At 35.3% G+C, this 20837-nt stretch overlaps 1 protein-coding gene across 1 annotated transcript; it reads left to right on the top strand.

Moving 5' to 3' along the window:
- Positions 1-333: 333 nt before the first annotated feature.
- Positions 334-13406, top strand: LOC146135651 (uncharacterized). The gene is made up of 17 exons (XM_083396105.1): positions 334-462; positions 1168-1226; positions 1743-1839; positions 2202-2360; positions 3057-3175; positions 3505-3590; positions 4611-4750; positions 5471-5529; positions 8548-8633; positions 9051-9205; positions 9808-9866; positions 10430-10526; positions 10623-10781; positions 11118-11266; positions 11731-11816; positions 12845-13006; positions 13231-13406. Exons 3-17 carry the CDS (start codon positions 1792-1794, stop codon positions 13404-13406), a joined length of 1740 nt encoding a protein of 579 aa, XP_083252231.1. The 5' UTR covers positions 334-462; positions 1168-1226; positions 1743-1791.
- Positions 13407-20837: the final 7431 nt, after the last annotated feature.

Raw genomic sequence — 20837 nt, 5'->3', positions numbered from 1 at the left:
GATTTAAGTGCACTTAACACTATAGGTACGACTTTACGCAATAACCTTTGCGGTTCATGTACGAAGTTAGTTTCTTGATTAGGATTTATATATATTTATTGTTATGGTATCCGAAACCTTTGAGAGTAGATTTCTGTTGGTCGATTATAAAGCTTGACTTACTGGTATTACGTAAGTAAAATGTAAAGTTAAAATACTCATCTAAAACACACGATCAAATGTTTGATTAAATTTGGGGGAATATATACGTATCAACAACCTAATGTTTTTTGTATACCAGTAAAAGCGAACATTCAGATTAAATGCGCTGTTTTTTGTATTTATCTCGTTGTAGGAATCTTCAAGCGTGTTCGAGCCAACTCCCCCGATATCTCGAGAAACGTCAAGAGGTTTTACGCCTATTTTTATAACAAAGCATCGTCGAATGTTAATTTACCTCATTATGGTATAGAGAGAGATTACGTGAGTATTGCCAAATCAACGGGATAAAAGTACAATGTTTTCCAAGTTGCTTCACGATTTTATAAGTTGTGTGTGTCCGATATAATTGCTTATTACTTAAAAATTGTACGTAAGAAATATTTTGTACGTAATGTATAAGGCCATAAAATTGTACGTTAAGTATTAGGCCCAAATCTTTATTCAAACTGTACGATGTTTAGAAAGACTACTATTAATTGGGCGGTGCATTTGTAGCGATTTGCATGGTCATAAAATCCTAGATGAATGCTCTGTGTAAACATAATCGCACTGTGTTCGCGTACACGAAAATACCAAATTGAATAGTATCATGGAATTTTCGTTGAGCAAAGAAGTGTTAAGGTAGCGTTATATATTGATGTCATAAAACATATATACTTTAGAAGAAACCTGCTGTTTTTAGTCCAACAAAAATGGAACTCCAATGGAGTTTAACTATACATCAAGGAAATTCAGCTTAGCATTTTTTTTTAATACATTTTTTTTTATTACGTTCTATTTTATCAATAATATACTAAGTTGGTGACAAGCCTGGACCACCAAAACTAGTTTACCTACCCCAGTTTATAAACCCCAATCTAGAATGCTATACGCTCCCAGAGTGCCCAAATCTGGTAATTTTGTTACTAAATAGTTCAAAGGAAATAACCTCATTTCACGAACTCTTTGTGATGAATAATATTTCAGGTGTATTTTAAAGTGGGACAAGAGCCTCTGCGGCGTGCAACGTACGACACAAGTTACTCGTAAGTACAGGGAAACAACATAAATTGAACCAAGAGCCTTAAATAGTGTTTAACATCACTAATGGTATAAAGATCTAAAAATTTAACTGAAATCATAACAATACTTACGCCAGGGCTGCGGAGTCGGTTAAAACTAACCCGAGTCCGACTCCGGTCAACTATGCGATTTTGTCGAGTCCCGAGTCCGACACCGACTCTACAGCCGGTTTTCCGCCAATTAACGTAACTAAATAAGGTGGATATTCAGCAATGCACTTATAGGGGAGTCGTATAATTCATTCACTTACAATATATGATTGGAATATATTCACCACATTGTATTAGACCTTTAGAATTTCCACCTGGCGGCTATATCAGTTAAAAAAATTGGCACTGCGCATGCGCACGTCAGACTCGGGTAGTTTTACGTAGTTTTACTCGAGTCCCGAGTCCGACTTCGACTCCGCAGCCCTGACTTAAGCTACTATAGTTTTTTAGGCTTGCTTTATATGCTAATACAGTTACTACTGTTTGCAGCGGACAGTCGTATTTTTTCGAAACCTTTGCAATCCATCCTTTTACGGCAATGTTTGTCTTGGATGGCAATTCCGACAAGAAAACCTATTCAATCGAGGTCTGTAAAAGCTTTCTTTGGGACTGTAAGTCGTTAGAAGTTTGTTTAGAATTATTGCTTATATTGTAGATAGCAATATCTGATACTTAAATTTGATGCAGCATTAAGAAATTTAAGTTACCGCCCGTTGTATAACAACAATTTGTCAATAAATTTACATTTTAAGGTGACAACCGGTAGGTTACATCGCAATAGTTGCTGAAATGCCTATATTAGGTTGGTATTGGATCGGCAGTGATGCCATCCTAGGATCGGACGAGTAGCAATGCTATCACAATATGAAATCGGGTATCGTCTCCTATCCGATATTATCGGACATATTAAACGTAGACACAATTTGCATACAATTTTTGTCTCGGCAGGTGAAGTCCGGACTTGATAGACCTGGAACCGGCAGATTTCGAACGTATCAGGGGTCAGTGTCCCTTCGAAACTATACGCTTCAGTTTAATGCAGCGCAGCATTACCGCAAACGTGCGACAACATTTTGCGAAGTTTACTACCTTCTGCCACTAACGTCGGTAAGTAAGTATAGAAAACGAGTAAAAAACTTTTTCTGAAAGGCTAAATGTTATCCAATGCTACCCACCAACAACAGACAAAGTACAGAACCTTAGACCAGTTAAAGATTTGAAGCTTTGAGCTGTCAAAAATACATAATTTCGACTCAGCGGGTCAAGTACTTATGAAATACAACACTATAACCTGAGCTGAGATGGGTTAAAACAAAACAAGTTTCATAAGTGAACCGTAAACCTTTGAAAGATTAACCGGTCGTGAGTCCACTGCAGGCTAGTTGTTTTTCTAGCCTGTCTTGCTTGCATTTTTATCGACAGATTTTGTTGACCTGTCGAAGCTTGTACTATGATGCTATGATGCGTAAGCCGTTATGGTTTATCAAAAATGACTTAAGATAGGCTAGATCACAGTGTTTGTCCACCTGTGTGTTCCTTTCATTGAAGTTTCAGAAGTATTTACTAAATTGCCTTATTACTCTAAAAGAACAATAATTGAAATTGAAGTGAACTCATGAAGAACATCGATAATTGAATGAGCGAAATCGTTTCTTACGTTTTGGTCAAGACTACAACCGTCGAAAGTTAGATAAGAACGCATATGTTGAGCATTTCAAGAATAATGGGCAATATTCCAAGTTACGAGAAATGCAGATTACTGTAAATACAACAAGTCCGTATTAACACTTTGTATTATTTCAGGCATCTAACGACAAACTCGTCTTTCTAGCAAAGGATCATGAGAGAAGATATTCGGAAAATAAGGCGTCGGTCCAGTCAGGAGGTGGCCCAGCTGTTTTGGGATACACACTTTTATCGAAGTGAGAATATGTTTCAAAACGAGTGCTTTGTTATTCAGTTTGCTTAGATCTATGTCAAACAATCGGGCATTTACATTATGCTTTTATTTAGAAGAAAAATAGTTGTTTTAAAAAACCTTTCTGCAAATATATTTGAAACAACAATCTACCTGTTTTCCCGCTCTTTTTTTGAAGAATTCGTAGAATTTATACACACTACTAGGTGTTGTGTATAAACTTGTTAGATCGTAAATATTCAAGTATATTCTGTGTTTAATTTAAAATTTTTGCTGGCTAAATACTTTCCATGCCGCACGAATACATTTTTGGCGCTTATCTCGACTTTGCAGATACGACGGAATTGAAATTACAATGGACGAAATCAGAGATACGATGATGTCTATGATGCACCTTATTTTGGGAATTGACCAGCAAGGTATGAGCTGCTATAATATCAAGTCCACGTGGGCGAAAGGGATTGCGATAAAAAAGGAATAACGTTACAAAACATTAAACTGACCCTTTATTAAAGTTGTAAAACATTTTTTTTTCAATTTTTCGTAACTGATTAAAGATGTCAAAAGATTTCAAGTTAGTCATACGTGGTTTTTGGATGATGGGTTGTTTTTTTTTGCCACTGAGATTTAAGCAAATGTAAAAAATTGCAATATGTTTGAATACGTGAATCTAAATGGAGTGTTTTATTGCAACATATTTTCTGTTTTTAACTTTTGTTTTTAATGAGTTTTGTTGGATTATTAGGAAAATCAAAATCTTGAATGTTTTCCACATTATGAAATAGTATTTGCGACCAAACTAAAATACGTAAGCCATGTATTAGGCTGCGCTTAATTGCAACACGTAGTCCCATATAAGTTACGATGATTTGTCTTAAGTTTGGACCCACTGGTCCCAGTGGTCATCTTGTCCCGACAACTGCCCTGGGCAACAAACACAAATAAGACTCCGGAATTGCATTATTGGCCCCTGTCCGCAAAACAACAGCAGAGTTGAAAGGGAAACACGGCCGTGCAGCATCCCGGTTTGGGCCGCAGGTATGAATAACGTAAAATGTTGACGCTTTGGGTTTTTTAATTGGTTATAGAAAGTAAATTGGCTTTCAAACTGTTTGATCAACATTATTGGTGTCAAGTACTTTTTTCGAACTTTGTATTTTTTGAAATTTTTAATAATATGTTAAGTTTCGATGTCCCATTTAAATACGCTCTGGGTGAAAAAAGTGTGATTAGTTTTATGTAGATTTCGTTGGGGTCTTATACTCTAACAACACACATGTGACTGAAATTGACTTTTACACAGACCGTATTGATCCTTTTAATTTTATTAGATGACAAGTAAACAACACAAACGTTTGCTGCCTTTTGCCACTATTCTAACTTTTCCATATTCAGCTTGCTGTCTACCAATCAATATTATGGAAATTGCCTTTCTACAGAAATATTCGAGCGCTTTCTATCAGAACGTGGCATTCTTACATGGCTCGTCGAAAACTTTCACCGCTACTTGCTGCCAATTCCCAAGGAGGTTTCTCATTTTATCGACCATTTAGTGGAGAAAAACAACAGACGAAACTATGTAAGTTTGATTAAACGACTTACAACTGCTGGTTTGTCCCTTTTTTACCTAAAGAAATGCCAGTTAACATTAAACGGCAGACATCTTGCAATTTAAAGTGCATATAAGTGACACAAGTCACCGGTGCATTCCGAGAGCGCACATACATATTGGAAATAAAAATAAGACATTTGCTTATTTGTCGGAACACACGTTTTCTCCGATCTATCGAATCACTTTTTTGTTAAAAACATTCTTTTATTATGTTATGTTCAAATTAACGTAGGCCTATATACTATGTTTAAACTTGTAAGAAAGTAGCAAAAGTATGCAATGCAGCTTGACAACAAAATGTAACCTAAACTGAAAATAGCTTATAGTCAATTCGTAATAATTATTATATAAGCTTCGTTATGCACCTTTGGTATGTTCCGCGGCTTCATAACTGGCAATGTAAAGCCACCATAAGCCGCATTAACAAATGATTAAATCCTGTAATTTCACCTGTTGAAGGATCGTCTCGTATATTTTAATTAGTTTTTATGCTTTCTAACCCTCGTATCGTATTTAACCTACCAGTTGAGAATCTCAGTCCATCAGATCATAATTCAGGTTAGTTTATATTAGCCTGCATGCGGTGAGTCTGCCTAAAAATCACGAAATCTTCTATCTACGTGCTACAGTCACCTGTTCAAAGCCAGTCAATGACAGCTTTTGTGTACTAAAATATTTTCGTTCCAGGTGTCATTCAAAGTGGGAGAAGCGCCATTCAAAACTGCTATTTACAACAGGAAATACACGTAAGTTAGTAAACGTAAAGCAGTTACATACACTGCATGTGTTTTTGGCCAATCAGGCGATTAACTTAAATAGAATGCATCATTGGACAATTTCTAATGTTATGTCTTTTAAGTGGGCCGTCGTATACCTTTACAACATTCGCAACACATCCTTTTAGAGCAATGTTTCTTCTTAAAAGCAATTCTAGCCTTGAACGTTACGTAATTTCGGTGAGCATACGATTTTATATTTTATTTGTTAAAATTTTTAACAGATTACTGAAAATGCTACATTCTTAAAAGGTATATTCAGATTTCGCTGGAAGTAGCAATGTTGAAGATTTCCATGGATCTGTTACTTGGTTAAACTACACGATGAAATATGGAGGTGCGCAGACATTTTCCACCAGGATTTCAACGGCTTGCAAAATCCTATTTTTCTTTCCGCTGACTACGGTAAGAATTCTGGAATAATTATTTTGTGAACCTTGTTAATTATCGTGTTTTTTTCTCCATTTTAAAAATTGCCCTAAACAAGCAAAATAAACTTGACATGTTTTCATTAATTAGGCTAATCAATCAATTCAAAAATATCATACAGGGTTAATGTGATGTTCAAACTAAAAATGCGCAGTAAACTTTACCTTTTGTAAAGAAGTTTAAAAAAATAATGTGAATTTATTTTCTTTCTTGACCATCTAAGACTGTTTATAAGACAGATAAAACATAAAATAAATTCTTAAAATTTTACAGAAATATATATTCCGCCGACGAACTGACGATGCCTTATAGGCGAAAAATATAATTCTGTAAAAAAAATTTTCTGTTTTTATCAACAGTCTTAGATCATTGTCTGCGGGAGATTCCTTACTTCCTAAAGTGTTTCAGTTTTCTTGACCATATTTTAGTCTTTTACAAAAAAAATCATAATGGTTCTACATAAACTCTTTTGAGAAGCACTTAAATAGGAAGCTAGCGAGAAGTGACTTTGTCAAATAAAATATTACTGGGTAAAAATACAAAGTAGTAGTAATAACTAACGCATATTTATTGTTAATAACTGTGAAAAGAATGATTTCCAAATACAAGTTTCTTTTATAAAATCTAAATCACAATATTGGATACAAATCATCAATTATTGGAGAGATATCAGCTTTTTTAAAGGAAATATAAAAATTCAAATTGAAGACCATAATAAACATGACTTGTCCATTCCACTGATCCATTAGGGGAGGTGTGGGACCCATGGAACGGATTTGTTTTTTCCGTAATATCTTTCGAATTACAACTCAAAAACACTCGCTGTTATTTCCTTTGGAAAGCTTACAGCTATGGATGCCTACAATCCTACATGAAAAAAATAATTTAAATCTGACATATCCTTCTAAGTTTTTTTATATATATAAAAAAATAACTTTTTGTTCCATCGGTCCCACCCACAGGACCTATGGAACAGAGCATGACTGCATCTAAAAAGACTGCGCTGACTATTCCTGAAGTGCATAACTACTCAGTTAATGGTGTATTAATAGTGGCACAAGAAAATGTGTTTGGAGAAATTAAATAAAAACACAGGGAAACAAGCACAAAATGCTGAAATGATATTTTTTTTATTTCTGGTATAATTTGCCACCCAGGTTTATTATATCAATTGTTTTTATTTTTTAGGAGAACATATCTAGAAATATAATAACAGTCAAATGTGCGATTTCGTCGAGTCCTGAGTCCGACTCTGACTTTACAGCCTATATTACGCCAATTTACGTAACTAAATACTCAGCAATCCACTCATAGTGATATCGTATAATTCATCCACTCACAATAACTGGTTTGAAAATATCCACCATATTCTATTCCGCTTGTTAAAAAAATGCAATTGACGGCAATATTATTTCTTAGTACTGCGCATGCGCACGTCGGACTCGGTACTCTGTTATTTTACGTGGTCTGGTCTTACTCGAGTCTCGAGTCCGACTCCTTCGAGGCCCGAGTCCGACGACCCCTGGTCCTCAGTGAAACAACCCCTTATTAGATGTTCTTGTCTTAAAAGTTGGCATACTAATATCCTTAAAATCTAAAAATATGATCATAAAATGTTCAAGAGACCAATGGAACAGACTGTTCCAAGGGTCCTCTAATCGCCATTAAAAAAATACTCATGACTAGCCAGTATTCTGAACCAAATCAATTAAACAAACTTTCAACCTAGATAAACCCTCGTATGTACCTAGATAAACCCTCATCTCCACAAAAATTATTCACTGATTTACAATTACCTAAAGACTATCAAAACACCTTACGAATGTCAAGCTACAAACTATACTTTTCACCCAGAAAAGTGAAAAATGAAATAAATCATCCATTTCCAAAAGCATGCTATAGCCTTTTTGGAAAAAGTTCTGAACATAAAATCTTATTCCCACAACCTAAATTTTATTTAGTTCTGCCAACAGGGGGGGCAATATGCCATTGTTCCATTGGTCTCTATGTTCCATGGATCCAGCACTTCCCCTACGTGAAGGTTTCTATGTAATATTAACAACTGACGGTTACGAGTGTCATATGTCCCAGCCTTGGAAGTACCTTAATGAAAGATCAGCGATTGTTTTCTACCTTCCAGAAGTCTAATCGCGAATTCAATTTGTCGTACACTTTTCCAACACGACGGAGTGAAGCAGTTAATGCGTCGGTTTGGTCTGGCGATGGGGCTTCAGTGCTTGGATACACTCTCTTATCAAAGTAAGATTTGTCCGCATTACGCTTGACGAACTGATTTGCTCATTAAATATATGATTATACATCATCTTTTATGACGAAATGTGAATGCTTCACATATATTTACAGCTTTCACGACATTAAATGTAACATGTGTGAAGCTATCCTTATTTTGATCAACAGTGTTATACATACTTTTTATATTGGGATCCATAATGCAAACAAATTAATATCCGGCTAATAATGTTTTAGATAGTAGGCCTACAGTTATAACTCTTGCCTCCTGAAGCAACTTTTGTTGATTTACATAAACGAACTTTGCAGACCCGTCGGAATAAAATGCTCAGAAGAAGATATTAAGACCGCAATGCGAACAATGATGCATATCATTTTGGGAGGTGATAAAGCAGGTAAATTAAGGTTTTGTATTTTAACATCTTTCAGTTCAACATTCCACTTTTACATTTAACGATGTGATTGAAAATCATTTTCTAATAAATTGTACGGCATATTTAAATCTAGTTAGAGAAGCAAAATAACTTAGTGTACAGAAAGCTTAAAATATTTCTGTAGATTTTACCAAAAATTTCTTTCCCAGTCTTTATATAATTCCCAGTCTTTATATTATTTGATTTAGATTAAATTAGATGGAAAACCTTTTCCGCAACAATAACAAAAAGAGAAAATCGTGTTTATTTTTTTGCTTTTTGTCGATGCACCTAAAACAAATTTATATAGATAAAAATGCCCTGCTTTTTTTGTTGGGCGCTAAATCTTTAAAAGGAGTATTCTGTGTCTTGTAAATTGCATGTTTTACTTTATAAAAGAAATCCTTGAGCGCGTTCGATCCAACTCGTGCAATTTCACAAGGGACGTCGCAAACTATTACCCCTTCCCCTTGCCCACCCATTCTGAGGAAACCCTAATGAAAAAAGGTGGAAGATATTCAAAGGTGGAAAATGTATTCAAAACAGGAAATCAGGTGAACAGAATACAACCACGAAATAATGCGAAGCGCCTGACATAAACGCCCGTTTTTGTTTACCAACATATTTTAGATCAGTTTTTCTTAATCGGGTGAATCGATCACCCCAGGGTGAATAAAATTTTTGCAGGGACGAACCAACCAAATGGGGTGAATAGGGGTGAACTGTCAGCAATTGAAGATAGCTCGCGAGTAGGGCGGATATTCCGGGTGTTCTGTTATAAATAGACGAGATAGTTTTATTATATCATGAGACAAAGGTGAATGAAATCTGGAGATAAATCCAAGGGGTGAACGAAACTAAAAAAGTTTAAGAAGCACTGTTTTAGATCATGTGAACTTAACTGCCGTCGAAATGCTGCACCAATATATTTATTCATTTTCAACCAAATTAAAAAATATGTAGATATAAATTATTATATAAATTATATACAATGCGAAATATAATGAAATTGTCACCACCAACACAGGCTAATGGTAATTTACCGTATCAAACCTTAGTTCAAGTCAAGTTAGTCAAACGAAATGAATAAAGTCAACGCAATTTAAATTGATGTTTTGCTTACAATTGCTTGAGACTTTACTCTTCTGCATTTTAGTTGTATTTCAAAATTGGTGACGAGCCTCGACAACTTGTTGTATACAACAAAACTTACAGGTCAGTAAAATGTTGGCAAATAACGATACAAATTAAATAGTCCCGACGAAAAACCAATCGCTCCGGAAGGAAAAGTCTATTGTGTATTTATTAAGAGTTAACCGCAATTAATTTGGAGTTTGTTTGGAAAAGTGGCGTTATCCTTTATTTGGATGATTTTGTCTTCAGCGGAAATTTTTAAAGGTTTTGTTAGCTTTTGACTACCGCCGGTTTTCGTTAATCTATACCACGGGTTCCTAAACTGTGGTCCATGAACCCCTTGGGGGTTCGCAAACTAGTTTTAGTGGACCCATAAGGGCCTAATTGAAATATAGTGAATTATTAAGAAATATTTAAAGTTTCAAATAAACAGTGTTGAATAAAAAATAAAACTTTTAGAATTGACTGTATTTAGACTCTATTTTACTTTTATGTTTTTGTACAGAAATAAGTCTATCTATGAACTCTATTTGTATTGTGACGTCATTTTTGAAAAAAAGTTTCGCCTAACGAAGCAAAACTAAATTTTAGGGGTCCGCAGCAAAAATGTTTAAGAAACACTGATATATAATTCTTTTTTTCAGAGGTCCATCGTATACATTTGCAACCTTTGCTGTACATCCGTTTACAGCAGTCTTTCTTCTAAATGAAAAATCGGGTCCTCAACAGTACTCAATAGAGGTGTGCAAAACACGTTTTTCGATTGCATTTCATCATTTAGTCAACCTAGTCTTAGCGTTTACCTATTTCTTCTGGATGACTTTGTCAAATTTACAGGTTGTCTCCGAATTCAACACACACGTCCGTGGCTTGTTTGAGACGTTCGAAGGCTCGGTTTTCCTTCAAAACTACACTCTCAAGTATCGAGGCACGCAACTGTCTTCCAAAAAGGATCCAACGGCTTGCGAAGTTTACTTTTTCCTGCCGCTCACTCCAGTAAGTGGTAGCTGGGCCCAACTAGGGATGTCTGATTAATTATTTTTTTGCTACTCGGCAAGTTGGAGAAAATGTATCGCGATCTTATCCCATACCGAATAACTTCATTACTATAATCACATAAGCGATATAGTTAAAAATGACATAAGATTTCTTCCAGTTTTTTTTTGTCACAATTTGCTTTTTCATAAGTTGTTTCAGTTTCCTCCAGTCGCGAACCAACTTTTTTTTAAAGTGCACCTTTCAGGGTAAAATCGAGTACATTGCGGTTATTTTCTGGATACAATAACCCCTGACAGGCAAGGCTTTTGTGAAACACTTTTTGTTCCGCTTCAGAATTCAAACCGCAGTCTTGTCCTTTGGCCAAAAGAGCGCGATGTTCCTTCGTATCATTGGAAACGTAAACATGGAAGGAAAACAGAAAATCTTGCTTTTGTCCGATCGGGAGGCGGCAAGGCCGTGTTCGGATATACTCTTCTTTCGAAGTATGTTTCCCAAATGTGACTAAAGTTTAACGGTTCCAAGCGTTTTGCTGACAACAGTCCCTGCAAATACTTTTTCAGTCAAAAATTGCTTTGGTTGGAGGGTAAGGGTGGTACAACGTCGCAGCAGGCACATTGTAATAGGAAAACGCAGTTTCTTAAGAACAGATTTTTGTTAAGAAACAGGGGTAGCTATTTCATGAGATTGAAGGGAACAGTAGTCGTGAAATATAATCTACAGTCTAAAGATAAACAAAATTAAATTTTCTCTTTAGATAAATTTAAATAAACTCACACAAAGTGCATTGTTACTCCTTGCTTATCTGTTCTTGAAAGCACCCAATTAAACATTTAAACGAAGTTATCCATTCATAGCAGGTGCATTCATGTTACTCGTTTGTTTCTAAATAAGTGCTGTTACGTTGAGAAATAATGGTTGCTCGACCAACGATATATCAACTTCGCAGGCCTTCTGGTGAGAAAATAGCCATAAAAGAAATCAATGAGACGATGTTTGCCATGATTCATATCCTTGTGGGAGCTGATTACTCAGGTAAAGTCGCTCGTGTTACGCTATACATATGTTTGTGTACAATGTTTCACAATCAGTCTATATATACGTGCTTTTATGTAATTACTTATATACCGGTGCATTGCTAGATAATACTGGTACACTTTAGACGCGCGTCTACATTAATGCGTAAATTAAAATAAAAAAAGAATACAATCTTCATTTAATTTAGGTTGATACATGCCGTTTATTTGGTGTTTTTTATTTGGATTATTGCTTAGAATCAAACGAACGAATTTTAATGTTTTTTTGTTTTATTGTTATGTCGGTGATTTGACTTTGAGTTGACTTGCTATAATAATAATGAATTGACTTGGACTTTATTTTGGAAACTGGTGATTAGGACTTTGATTTGACTACGACTTAACTTGTTATTTTTTGAAAAGACTTTACTTTACTTGAACTTAAGTTATTTCACGAATGACCTGACTGGAACTTTATTCAGTTCAAATGACTTGTTTACAACTCTGTAGATTGAAAATCATTTTTTTTGCACAATTATCCGCTGCACCTTAAAATTAAAAATAAACGATCCCTACTCTGCACATCTATAATTATAAACTAGGCCTATACCATATAAATTATCGCCTTAAAAGAGGCCAGTTTTGTTCACACATTGCAAATGGAATTTTACTTCAGCAAAGGAACACAAGATAACAAGGCAGATTATTTAGGAAATTCACAACATAAATATTGGATGTTTCCATTAATTTGTCAATGGCAAACATTCATTTAAAAATGAATAATGCCGAAAAATCGCACAGAAAATTTATTTCGTTAAAAAGACTAACAAGAAAACGCAAATTGCAAAACGATGACATTTTTTTAGTGTCCTCCAAAGACCATGCATTTTTTTTGAAAAAGAGGACATATGTTATTCCTATCATAGATAAACCTCTGTGCAGTATACAATTTATTTATATAATTAGGTTTCATTTTGTTGAAGTTGGAATATTAAACTGGTTGCGAGATAACTATTGATTGTTGGTAAAATGTTATATCAAATTAAGTTTGGAGTCGTTGGACATCTTGGTCGGCCAGCCCTATCAGTTGTCGCGTGTACGGGATCCAAATAAGAAGCCGAAGTTGCACCAGCGGCCCATGTCTGCAAACTTCCAGCACTTACCAAACCCAAAGTCGTCCATTCAGTGGTTTAAAATGCGTCGCTAAAGGTATGCATTAGTTTATTCTGTGCAAATCGAACCATTTTGTTGGTGAACGATTATTGACAGATAATTTGTACCTTTAATCTTCAGAGTTTTCAAGGAAGAAAACTATAGCATAATAAAATAAAATCATTCAGTTTATTTCAAAGCTATCATTTCCCCCTATGTGAAGCAACGGTTGAAATATATTTGACATAGGAGTATCGTTACCAAAAATCGTATTGCTTTAGAATTGTTTGAGCGCTTTCCAAAGATGTCGTTCAGTCTTAGACGGCAAATCGACAATTTTCACATGTATAAGTTTCCGAGATTTTCGAGAGGATTTTCAGCAAATGCAATATCAGACGGAGGAAGGGATATGTTTGACGAAGGGAATAAGGCAAGTGCCGTGCTCTTACTATCGTAATGTGTGTGAGAAATATTGTTAGAAACAATGTTTTAGAGTTTAGAGCATTTTTTTAGTATGGCGTTTCGGTTTGCTTAAATTGATGTGGGATTTTTAAAAAACTACTGAATGACTGGTATTTCTTTTTAGGTATTATTACTGTTCTATGGAAAGGTATTATCGTGACTTCATCGTTAATTAAGGATAATCTAAGTACCGTGACGTAACAACCACCGGCTCAGTCTGTGCACCAGGACCCCATAAAAAAGGCCCCCACATTGCTAGACTTTATTGTAAAATGTAGATGACACCTAACATAATAGACCTGGCAATATTTGATTTAGAGATAGTAGGCTACAGGTATATTTATTTTTGTAGCTTTTTTTTCGTTTATTATGTGATTTTGTCTTAACCACCTGACATACAGGTTTCAAACAATTTTGCGTATATGAAATATAGGCTGGTACTAAGCATTGCCTGAGTCGTAATTGTTCCTTTTTAACGATATAAAAATAGGCCTACAGCGTGTCCTAAAATAAATAGAATATTACATTTTAATACCAAAACAAAACTCGTTTAACTTGGTAACATTTTATGTGAGCTCATATAAGGAAATCTTGAGTTCAACTGAGTTATGAAAAAGTTAGGGCTATAAATGACTTTAGCTATAAATAAAAGTAAGGAATCAAGACACGGGGTTTTAAACAAATAATTGTTATTTATTACTGCTAAAAACTAATTTTATACCTAAGAAAAATATCTTAACAGAATACTATTGTATATGGGAGCCACATACTAGAGTTTGTAGCGGACCCCAGCTGGCGAAGATACGGCTCTGCCTAAGTCTGAGTTTTTGAGAGAAAAAAAACGAACCGATATGATTCTGTGTTGTCATAAATAAAATCCCCTCAGCAACCCATCTGCATGGTGCAATTGGGAGCTGTCCTGGACAGAATATATACATTAAATAGGCAACAGATGCAATCAGGTATATTATTACTGGTTTTTTTTTCATTCTCTGTCCTCAATAACTTACACGAAAATTAAATAACTCCGCGACATTTATCTATACTTTTGAAAAAATATATTCATTGCCGATACAACTTTTAATTTTCAGCAATAAAGTTATATTTCCAGGTTTACTTCAAAGTGGGAAATGCGACACGTCAACGAGCAATTTACGACAGAAGATACTCGTAAATATGTTAATTTTATTAGTGGTTGTCCCTTTAAAACATGTAGCATACCTTTTTTTTTTAAATTATTATCAGAGGTGCATCGTACATTTTTGAAACCTTCACCGTACATCCGTTCACCGCATTTTTTGTTATTGATTTTGAAGCCGGGCCAGGACAATACTCTATAGAGGTAACATTGATGAAGGAGAGATAAGGACTTTGTTCGAAAACGACCTTCTTAATTTAGCCTAAAAATAACGATGCTGAGTGTTTTTGAAAGGTAAATTCAAATCTCGGAGCAGATGGAAGGGGCAAGTTTGGTACTTTTGATGGTGTGCTTATTTTCCAAAACATTATCTTGCAATATGGTGGCGCCCAAGTGTATTCAGCCGGCGATGCAACAGTTTGCGAGGTGTACTTTTACCTGCCCCTCACTGGAGTAAGTATATTCGAATGCTTAGCCAATTGGTAAACGATGTTTTTTTATCTGAAAAATTAAATCATAGTGTCTGCTAATATTTTCTGAAAGTGACAAAAGTTGTTTCCCTATTCGGCAAATTTTCTAAAGAATTTTAATTTCCCGTTAATAGGATCCATTTGAGTGTGCCTATCAAATTTTAATCCCAAATAAATTGTGCTTTGAAAAAGTTCGGCCATGTTGAATACGCTTGATGATACAACAAATTTAGTGTTTGATACCTGGTACACCAGAATTTAAATAATTGGTATTTGTCATTAAATTAGCAGGCCAAAAGGCCAGACATTGGGGTAGTAAATCATTTTGTTCCACTTCCTACCCTGGTGGGATATATTTTAAGTTGGTTAAATCTTATTTAAACATTCCGTGAAAAACAGTGGTTTTGCTTTCAGGATACGAGCCCAAAACTAATTGTGTCAACACCTGATCGAAAGAAGTATAATATGAAAAACAAAGCGTCAGTTCAATCCAACAGTGGTCTAGCTGTTCTCGGATACACTCTTTTGTCAAAGTGAGAATCGTCCACTTTAACAAATAAAATCAAACCAATAAAAACGTTGCTGCAATTTAAGAACTTAATAAAAATATTTTCATCACTATTTGTATACCGGTACCCTAAATACTCTCAATACTAACTTAAAAGAATGCCACGCGTTTTGCAAGAAAAAACAAAGTGCTTTAATATGTTTGAATATTTGGTATGTAAATCTAAACTTTATCCTTTACAGAACTAATGGTGCAGAAATTTCCAAAGAAGAAATCAAGGCCACAATGTCTAAAATGATGGAAATTATTTTGTTTAGAAGCGGGGTAATAATTGGATCTAAAATCTTAGTGTTGTAAACCAAACATTTTGAAATGTCTTAAGTCCAAGTCAAGTCTTTTTTAATAAATAAGTCTCGGTCCAAGTCATTTTGTGCAAAGTCATCTCAAAGTCAAGTCCTTGCCATGAGAATACTACGTTAAACTATTAAAATTGGTCAAATCATCAGAGTAAGCAATATATCATTTAAAAATATTAAATTAATATAAAGCAAGTAAATTGTTTACGTGTAAACGTTAAGATAAATACGTCAATTTTATAAAAAAATCGTTTAATGAAAACATCTTATTTCTATCCAAGCTATTTGTCCGAACGTCTTAAGTCACACCAATCTTTTGTCTCAAAGACTTAACTCAAGTTACTTCATTACCCTCATAAAACTTAAGTCGAGTCAAGTCATTTACAAATTGTTACTTGCAGACATGCAGCATGGCGTTTTCCATTGAAATCTATTTAGACCAGGGGTTCTTAAACTGGGGTCCATGGACCCCTTGGGGGTCCGTGAACTAGTTTTAGGGGGTCCATGAAGGCCTAATTAAAGAACTAGTGTATACATACGAAGTAATTAATTTTTTAAAGAAAACACTTTAATTAAAAATTAAACGGCTTTGCACTGAATGTATAGTTAGACTCCATTCAACTTTCACATTTTCAGACCGAAATAAACAAAGTTATGAAATCTATTTGTATTGCGACGTCATATTATGACGTCATTTTGGAGCATTTCTTGCCAACCGGGTTCCATGCAAAGCAAAAAAATATTTTAGGGGTCCGCGGTAAAAAAGTTTAACAACCCCTGATTTAGACAGACTGATAAATAGGTTGAATACGACCACAAAACAACGTTTAAAGGTTCAACCAAACAAGACAAAAAAATAAATTACCAATAGTCCTTTCATTTTTGTCTTAGCTCATGTGGTGTTTGTTTCGACTAAATTAATTTCCTTAACATAACTTTATTTGTTTTCCAGAATTGAACGAAGAGAAACAATTAGGATTATGTGAAAATTGAAAGCAATTTAATCAACAATGCTTCGTATGCTCACGCTTACCATCCTTGTATTACTTTTGTCACATCTTGTTTTTGTTGATTTTTGCTGTAAACGCGACAACCAAATGTCATGGAGTCTCTTTGGTTTGAACCACGAAAGCAAAATATACCAGTCAATGATGGAACAAAATGTTTGTGGTGAAAACTGAAACTAGGTTTAAAGGTTTATTAAAGAGAGTCTGTTAAAAATGCCTTGATCAAGACAAAGCAATTCCAACCGTATACCGCGCACTTTTTGTACGAAATAATGATGTCACAAACGTTTTGGTGGTTAAAGGACCTGCCAAACCTTCGAAAGATCAGATTTTAATGAATCATCTTGATTTTGCCGCTACGCTTTTGTTTCCAAACTTCATACAAGAGAATCTTCAGTAGCTATATTGCTGCATGTTGAAAACAACCAGAATGGTTGGAGATTTTATCTTTTGAGAATACGAATTATTCCCATTCTATTTATAGATGTAATGTCCCATGCTTTAGTTTAGTGTTTGTATATGAAGTATGGAAACAAGATACCGATGTAGGGAAATCGGGTTCATTGCCGTATACAGTTTGGTCGCAGAGTTACAGATGTGGACACAAGAAGAACGCAATTATTACATTTTATAGGAAACACGGTTTGGAAGATAAAGCTACTTCAGGAATAACGACGTTTTCAATAAATAAAACGTGAGGTATTCAATCAAGTTTTGGTATGTCAAAATGAGGTATTCAATGAAGTTTTCGTATGACGGTAGCAAATTTTCTCGCTTGGATTATTTGAATTTTTATTCCTCGTAAACAATGAGAATATATTTTGTCTTATTTTTAGTAGCACATTCGGGCAAAACTTTGAAGTCTAAGTTAAAGTGTATACGGCTTAATTATTTATATGTTGTCAAAAAATAGCCTACAGTCCATCTTGTTTATAAATAAATGCCTACCTGTAACTTATTTGGCTTTTTGTTAAACCCCTTCAAAGAGACTCGTTTCTGCGATAAACCCTGATAAAATATGTACGGTAATTAATGCTATTTTACGATTAAGGATTGGGGTGAATTTAAAATATTTAGTTTTATCAAAGACAGGTTATACTGTGGAGTATTTTTTGGAAGAGTAAATAGTATAAATATCGACTTTGAAAAGACACAATTCAAGAAAGTTCGCAATTCGATGCGCTTTATGTAGAAGATGAAGTCAGTCGCATTTATCAGTGGGACGAGATTGTTAAGAAAAGGAAATGAATAAATCGTACTTAAACAGCGGAAATATAGTGAGTTATGGCGACCCCAAAAATTTTAAACGACCTCAGTTTGGATCGCGACCAACAGGTTGAAGACCACTGACCTACACAGCTGAATGGCGACACCCGCAATCACGTAAAAAATACATTACGTGATATTGTTTTAAAATTTGAATAAATGTTACTCATGACACAATAGCCATATTGCAAAGTTGAATAGAAAATTATATTTAACTATATATATTTTGGTAGAAATTGCATTTTGCGGGGAGTCTTAAGTGCCAACAGCGTTAGGCTGTTGACACCAAAAATAGGTGAAATATTACACGGCAGTAATCTCCCGGTTGTCCTCAAATTGAATCTCAAAAGCTTGTGCGGACTTACCTGGTAGGTATACGACTTTTTTTTTTCGGGTACACTCAGTACAGTAGGTAGCACAAAAAAAATAGGCCACTTCTCAGCACAATCAACTCTTTTACGTATAATTAGTGCTTGTACACATGTCCAAATTATAATTCAGCCAAACCTGACATTAATTAATTAATTAATTAACTGTGCGACACGTAACGCTGCTTTATGGCGCGTACCATAACGTGAGCAAAAATACTGTAATTAACAAGCGCGAAATCACGTGAGCACAAAAGCAAAACTTTAATTAAGCAACGTAATACATTAATTATTATTTCAAGTTATTTGAAACTTTACGGACAGGCTAAAAATTTGTAACAAATTAAAATCAAGGTTTCCCCATTTAATCCTAGAACGCGTGAAGTAGTGTTACACTAGTAAATTCAACTTAATACTGCAATTTTAACTGCACGAAATGTCAGAAAAAGGCAAGTGATTAAGTGAATCTCAGAGACCAGAAATCATTACTGCAGGGGCTGTATGGTAGCCAGAGGGCTGTATGGTATGGTCCTGGGGCTGTATGGTAGCCAGAGGCCTATGGGTCTATTTTCGTTCTGTTTACTGTTCCAACCACAATTAATATAAAATACCACTGCTTTATTCACCTATCAAACAGATTCAATTAACATGTTTTCTAGCTTAACATAAAGCAATGCTGTGGATAACTTCATAGCTGTCTATTTTTTCTCAAAATCTCGTTTTTAATACAGAATGGAGCTAAGGAATGCAACCTATTTTGGCCCATAGAGTAGAACAGGGGTCGGCAAACTTTTCTAGTCGCGGGCCAAAACCAAACGCAAAAAGGTCTCTGCGGGCCTCACAAAATGATAACTAAGAATTGTGTTATTGAAATGTTAGATCAACTGTCAGTCAGGGGAGCCTCGGATATTTTTTGCACTTAAAAACGTGTTTAGTTACATTTACAGAGACAGCAAAATGTTGACGCAAAGCGCGAAAAAAGTTATTGTAGAATATCCTTTTGTAACACTCCGCCTCTGCACAACAAATTCTTTTAACGTGGCCTATGAGGCTTGTTACCTTACGAAGCATTGTGGCACAACACCGAAATTATAATTCGAAACATTCACGATTTTTAGGTATTGTAACAATCTGGCTGAGCTAAACATAACTTAAGGTAGCTCATTGTGGTTTGTTATAAGTTTGTTTTCGCATAGTAGCTTAATTTGTGTAGTAACAAACATGTACAGACGTCACAAGTTTACAGTCTGACGGCCTTAAAATTGACAAGATGTGCTGATATCTCTAGAATATAACTTTTTATACAAAGATAACCTCGGTTGGTCATATTAAGTTGTTAGCGGTGAGCCTGGGGCTGCAGCCCCCTCAGCCCCCGCCTTAATCCGCCCCTGCATTGAGTTACCCAGGCCACCCTCGTAAGCAAAGTCTTGCAGGAAAGTACGTACGATGTAGATGAAAAAGCTATTCGAAATGTTTGGCGAAATAGAGAAGATATTCAAAAACGATCTGCTCTGATGTCAGAAGAAAGTAAAAGCAAACAACTTCGAGCATAACTTTGAATCCCGATTTTCTTGTGGACTTGAACGGGTGCGGATTTAAGCGGGAGATTCTGTAATCTCTTTAAATTGAGTTATCCAAGTCCAAAATATTACATGCAAAAAGGAACTTAGCCATACGGCGGAACTATAAAAACAACATCAACTTAAAAAACACACTTCGGAGTAAGACTAAACTAGGTGTAATAACCAATAATCGGAATACCGTCTCAATCGGAATAAGTCCGAAACCTGTGGGAACAAGACCAAAATGGCCAGAATAAGGCCTATACAACATTTTACCTAATCCCAAACCCCACCTCAAATACATCACTAACTCCCCTAATATTTTAACCCTAACCCAATTCCGAACCACCAACGCAGGACAAACAATGCGATTGCAAAACAGCAGCACCGGTCAAACTAGGGCCATTATATGTCATGTATGACGTAAAGCAGGGGTCGGCAACCTTTCGTATGCAGTGTGCCTGTTTATGAATAATTTCTATTATCAACAACTCGCGTGTAAAACATTTTTCTTTGTTTGGCCTTTCACTGTCAACCAGGGCTGCGGAGTCGGTTAAACACAACACGAGTCCCAATCTGGTCAAATGATTTTGTCGAATCCCGCATCCGGCTCAGAATCTACAGTCTGTATTTAACCGATTTACGTGACTAAAATAAGATGGATATTCAGCAATCCTTCGTAGGGCTCATGTAAAATATGCCACCATTTGCTATTCCACCGTAACAATTTACAGTTCTCTGCCTTATCAGT

Source organism: Ascidiella aspersa, chromosome 8 (genome assembly GCF_963924565.1).
Source record: "Ascidiella aspersa chromosome 8, kaAscAspe10.2, whole genome shotgun sequence".
NCBI classification, from domain to species: Eukaryota; Metazoa; Chordata; class Ascidiacea; order Phlebobranchia; family Ascidiidae; genus Ascidiella; species Ascidiella aspersa.
This window is presented reverse-complemented; position numbering and strand designations above follow the sequence as displayed.

What these genes read in the sequence shown, in the direction of transcription:
- LOC146135651 (XM_083396105.1), top strand. Translation starts at nt 1,792, where the DNA reads ATGTTTGTCTTGGATGGCAATTCCGACAAGAAAACCTATTCAATCGAG. An exon ending in AGAAAACCTATTCAATCGAG is followed by an intron (nt 1,840 to 2,201) that starts GTCTGTAAAAGC and finishes TTGTCTCGGCAG; the next exon opens with GTGAAGTCCGGACTTGATAG. An exon ending in ACCTTCTGCCACTAACGTCG is followed by an intron (nt 2,361 to 3,056) that starts GTAAGTAAGTAT and finishes GTATTATTTCAG; the next exon opens with GCATCTAACGACAAACTCGT.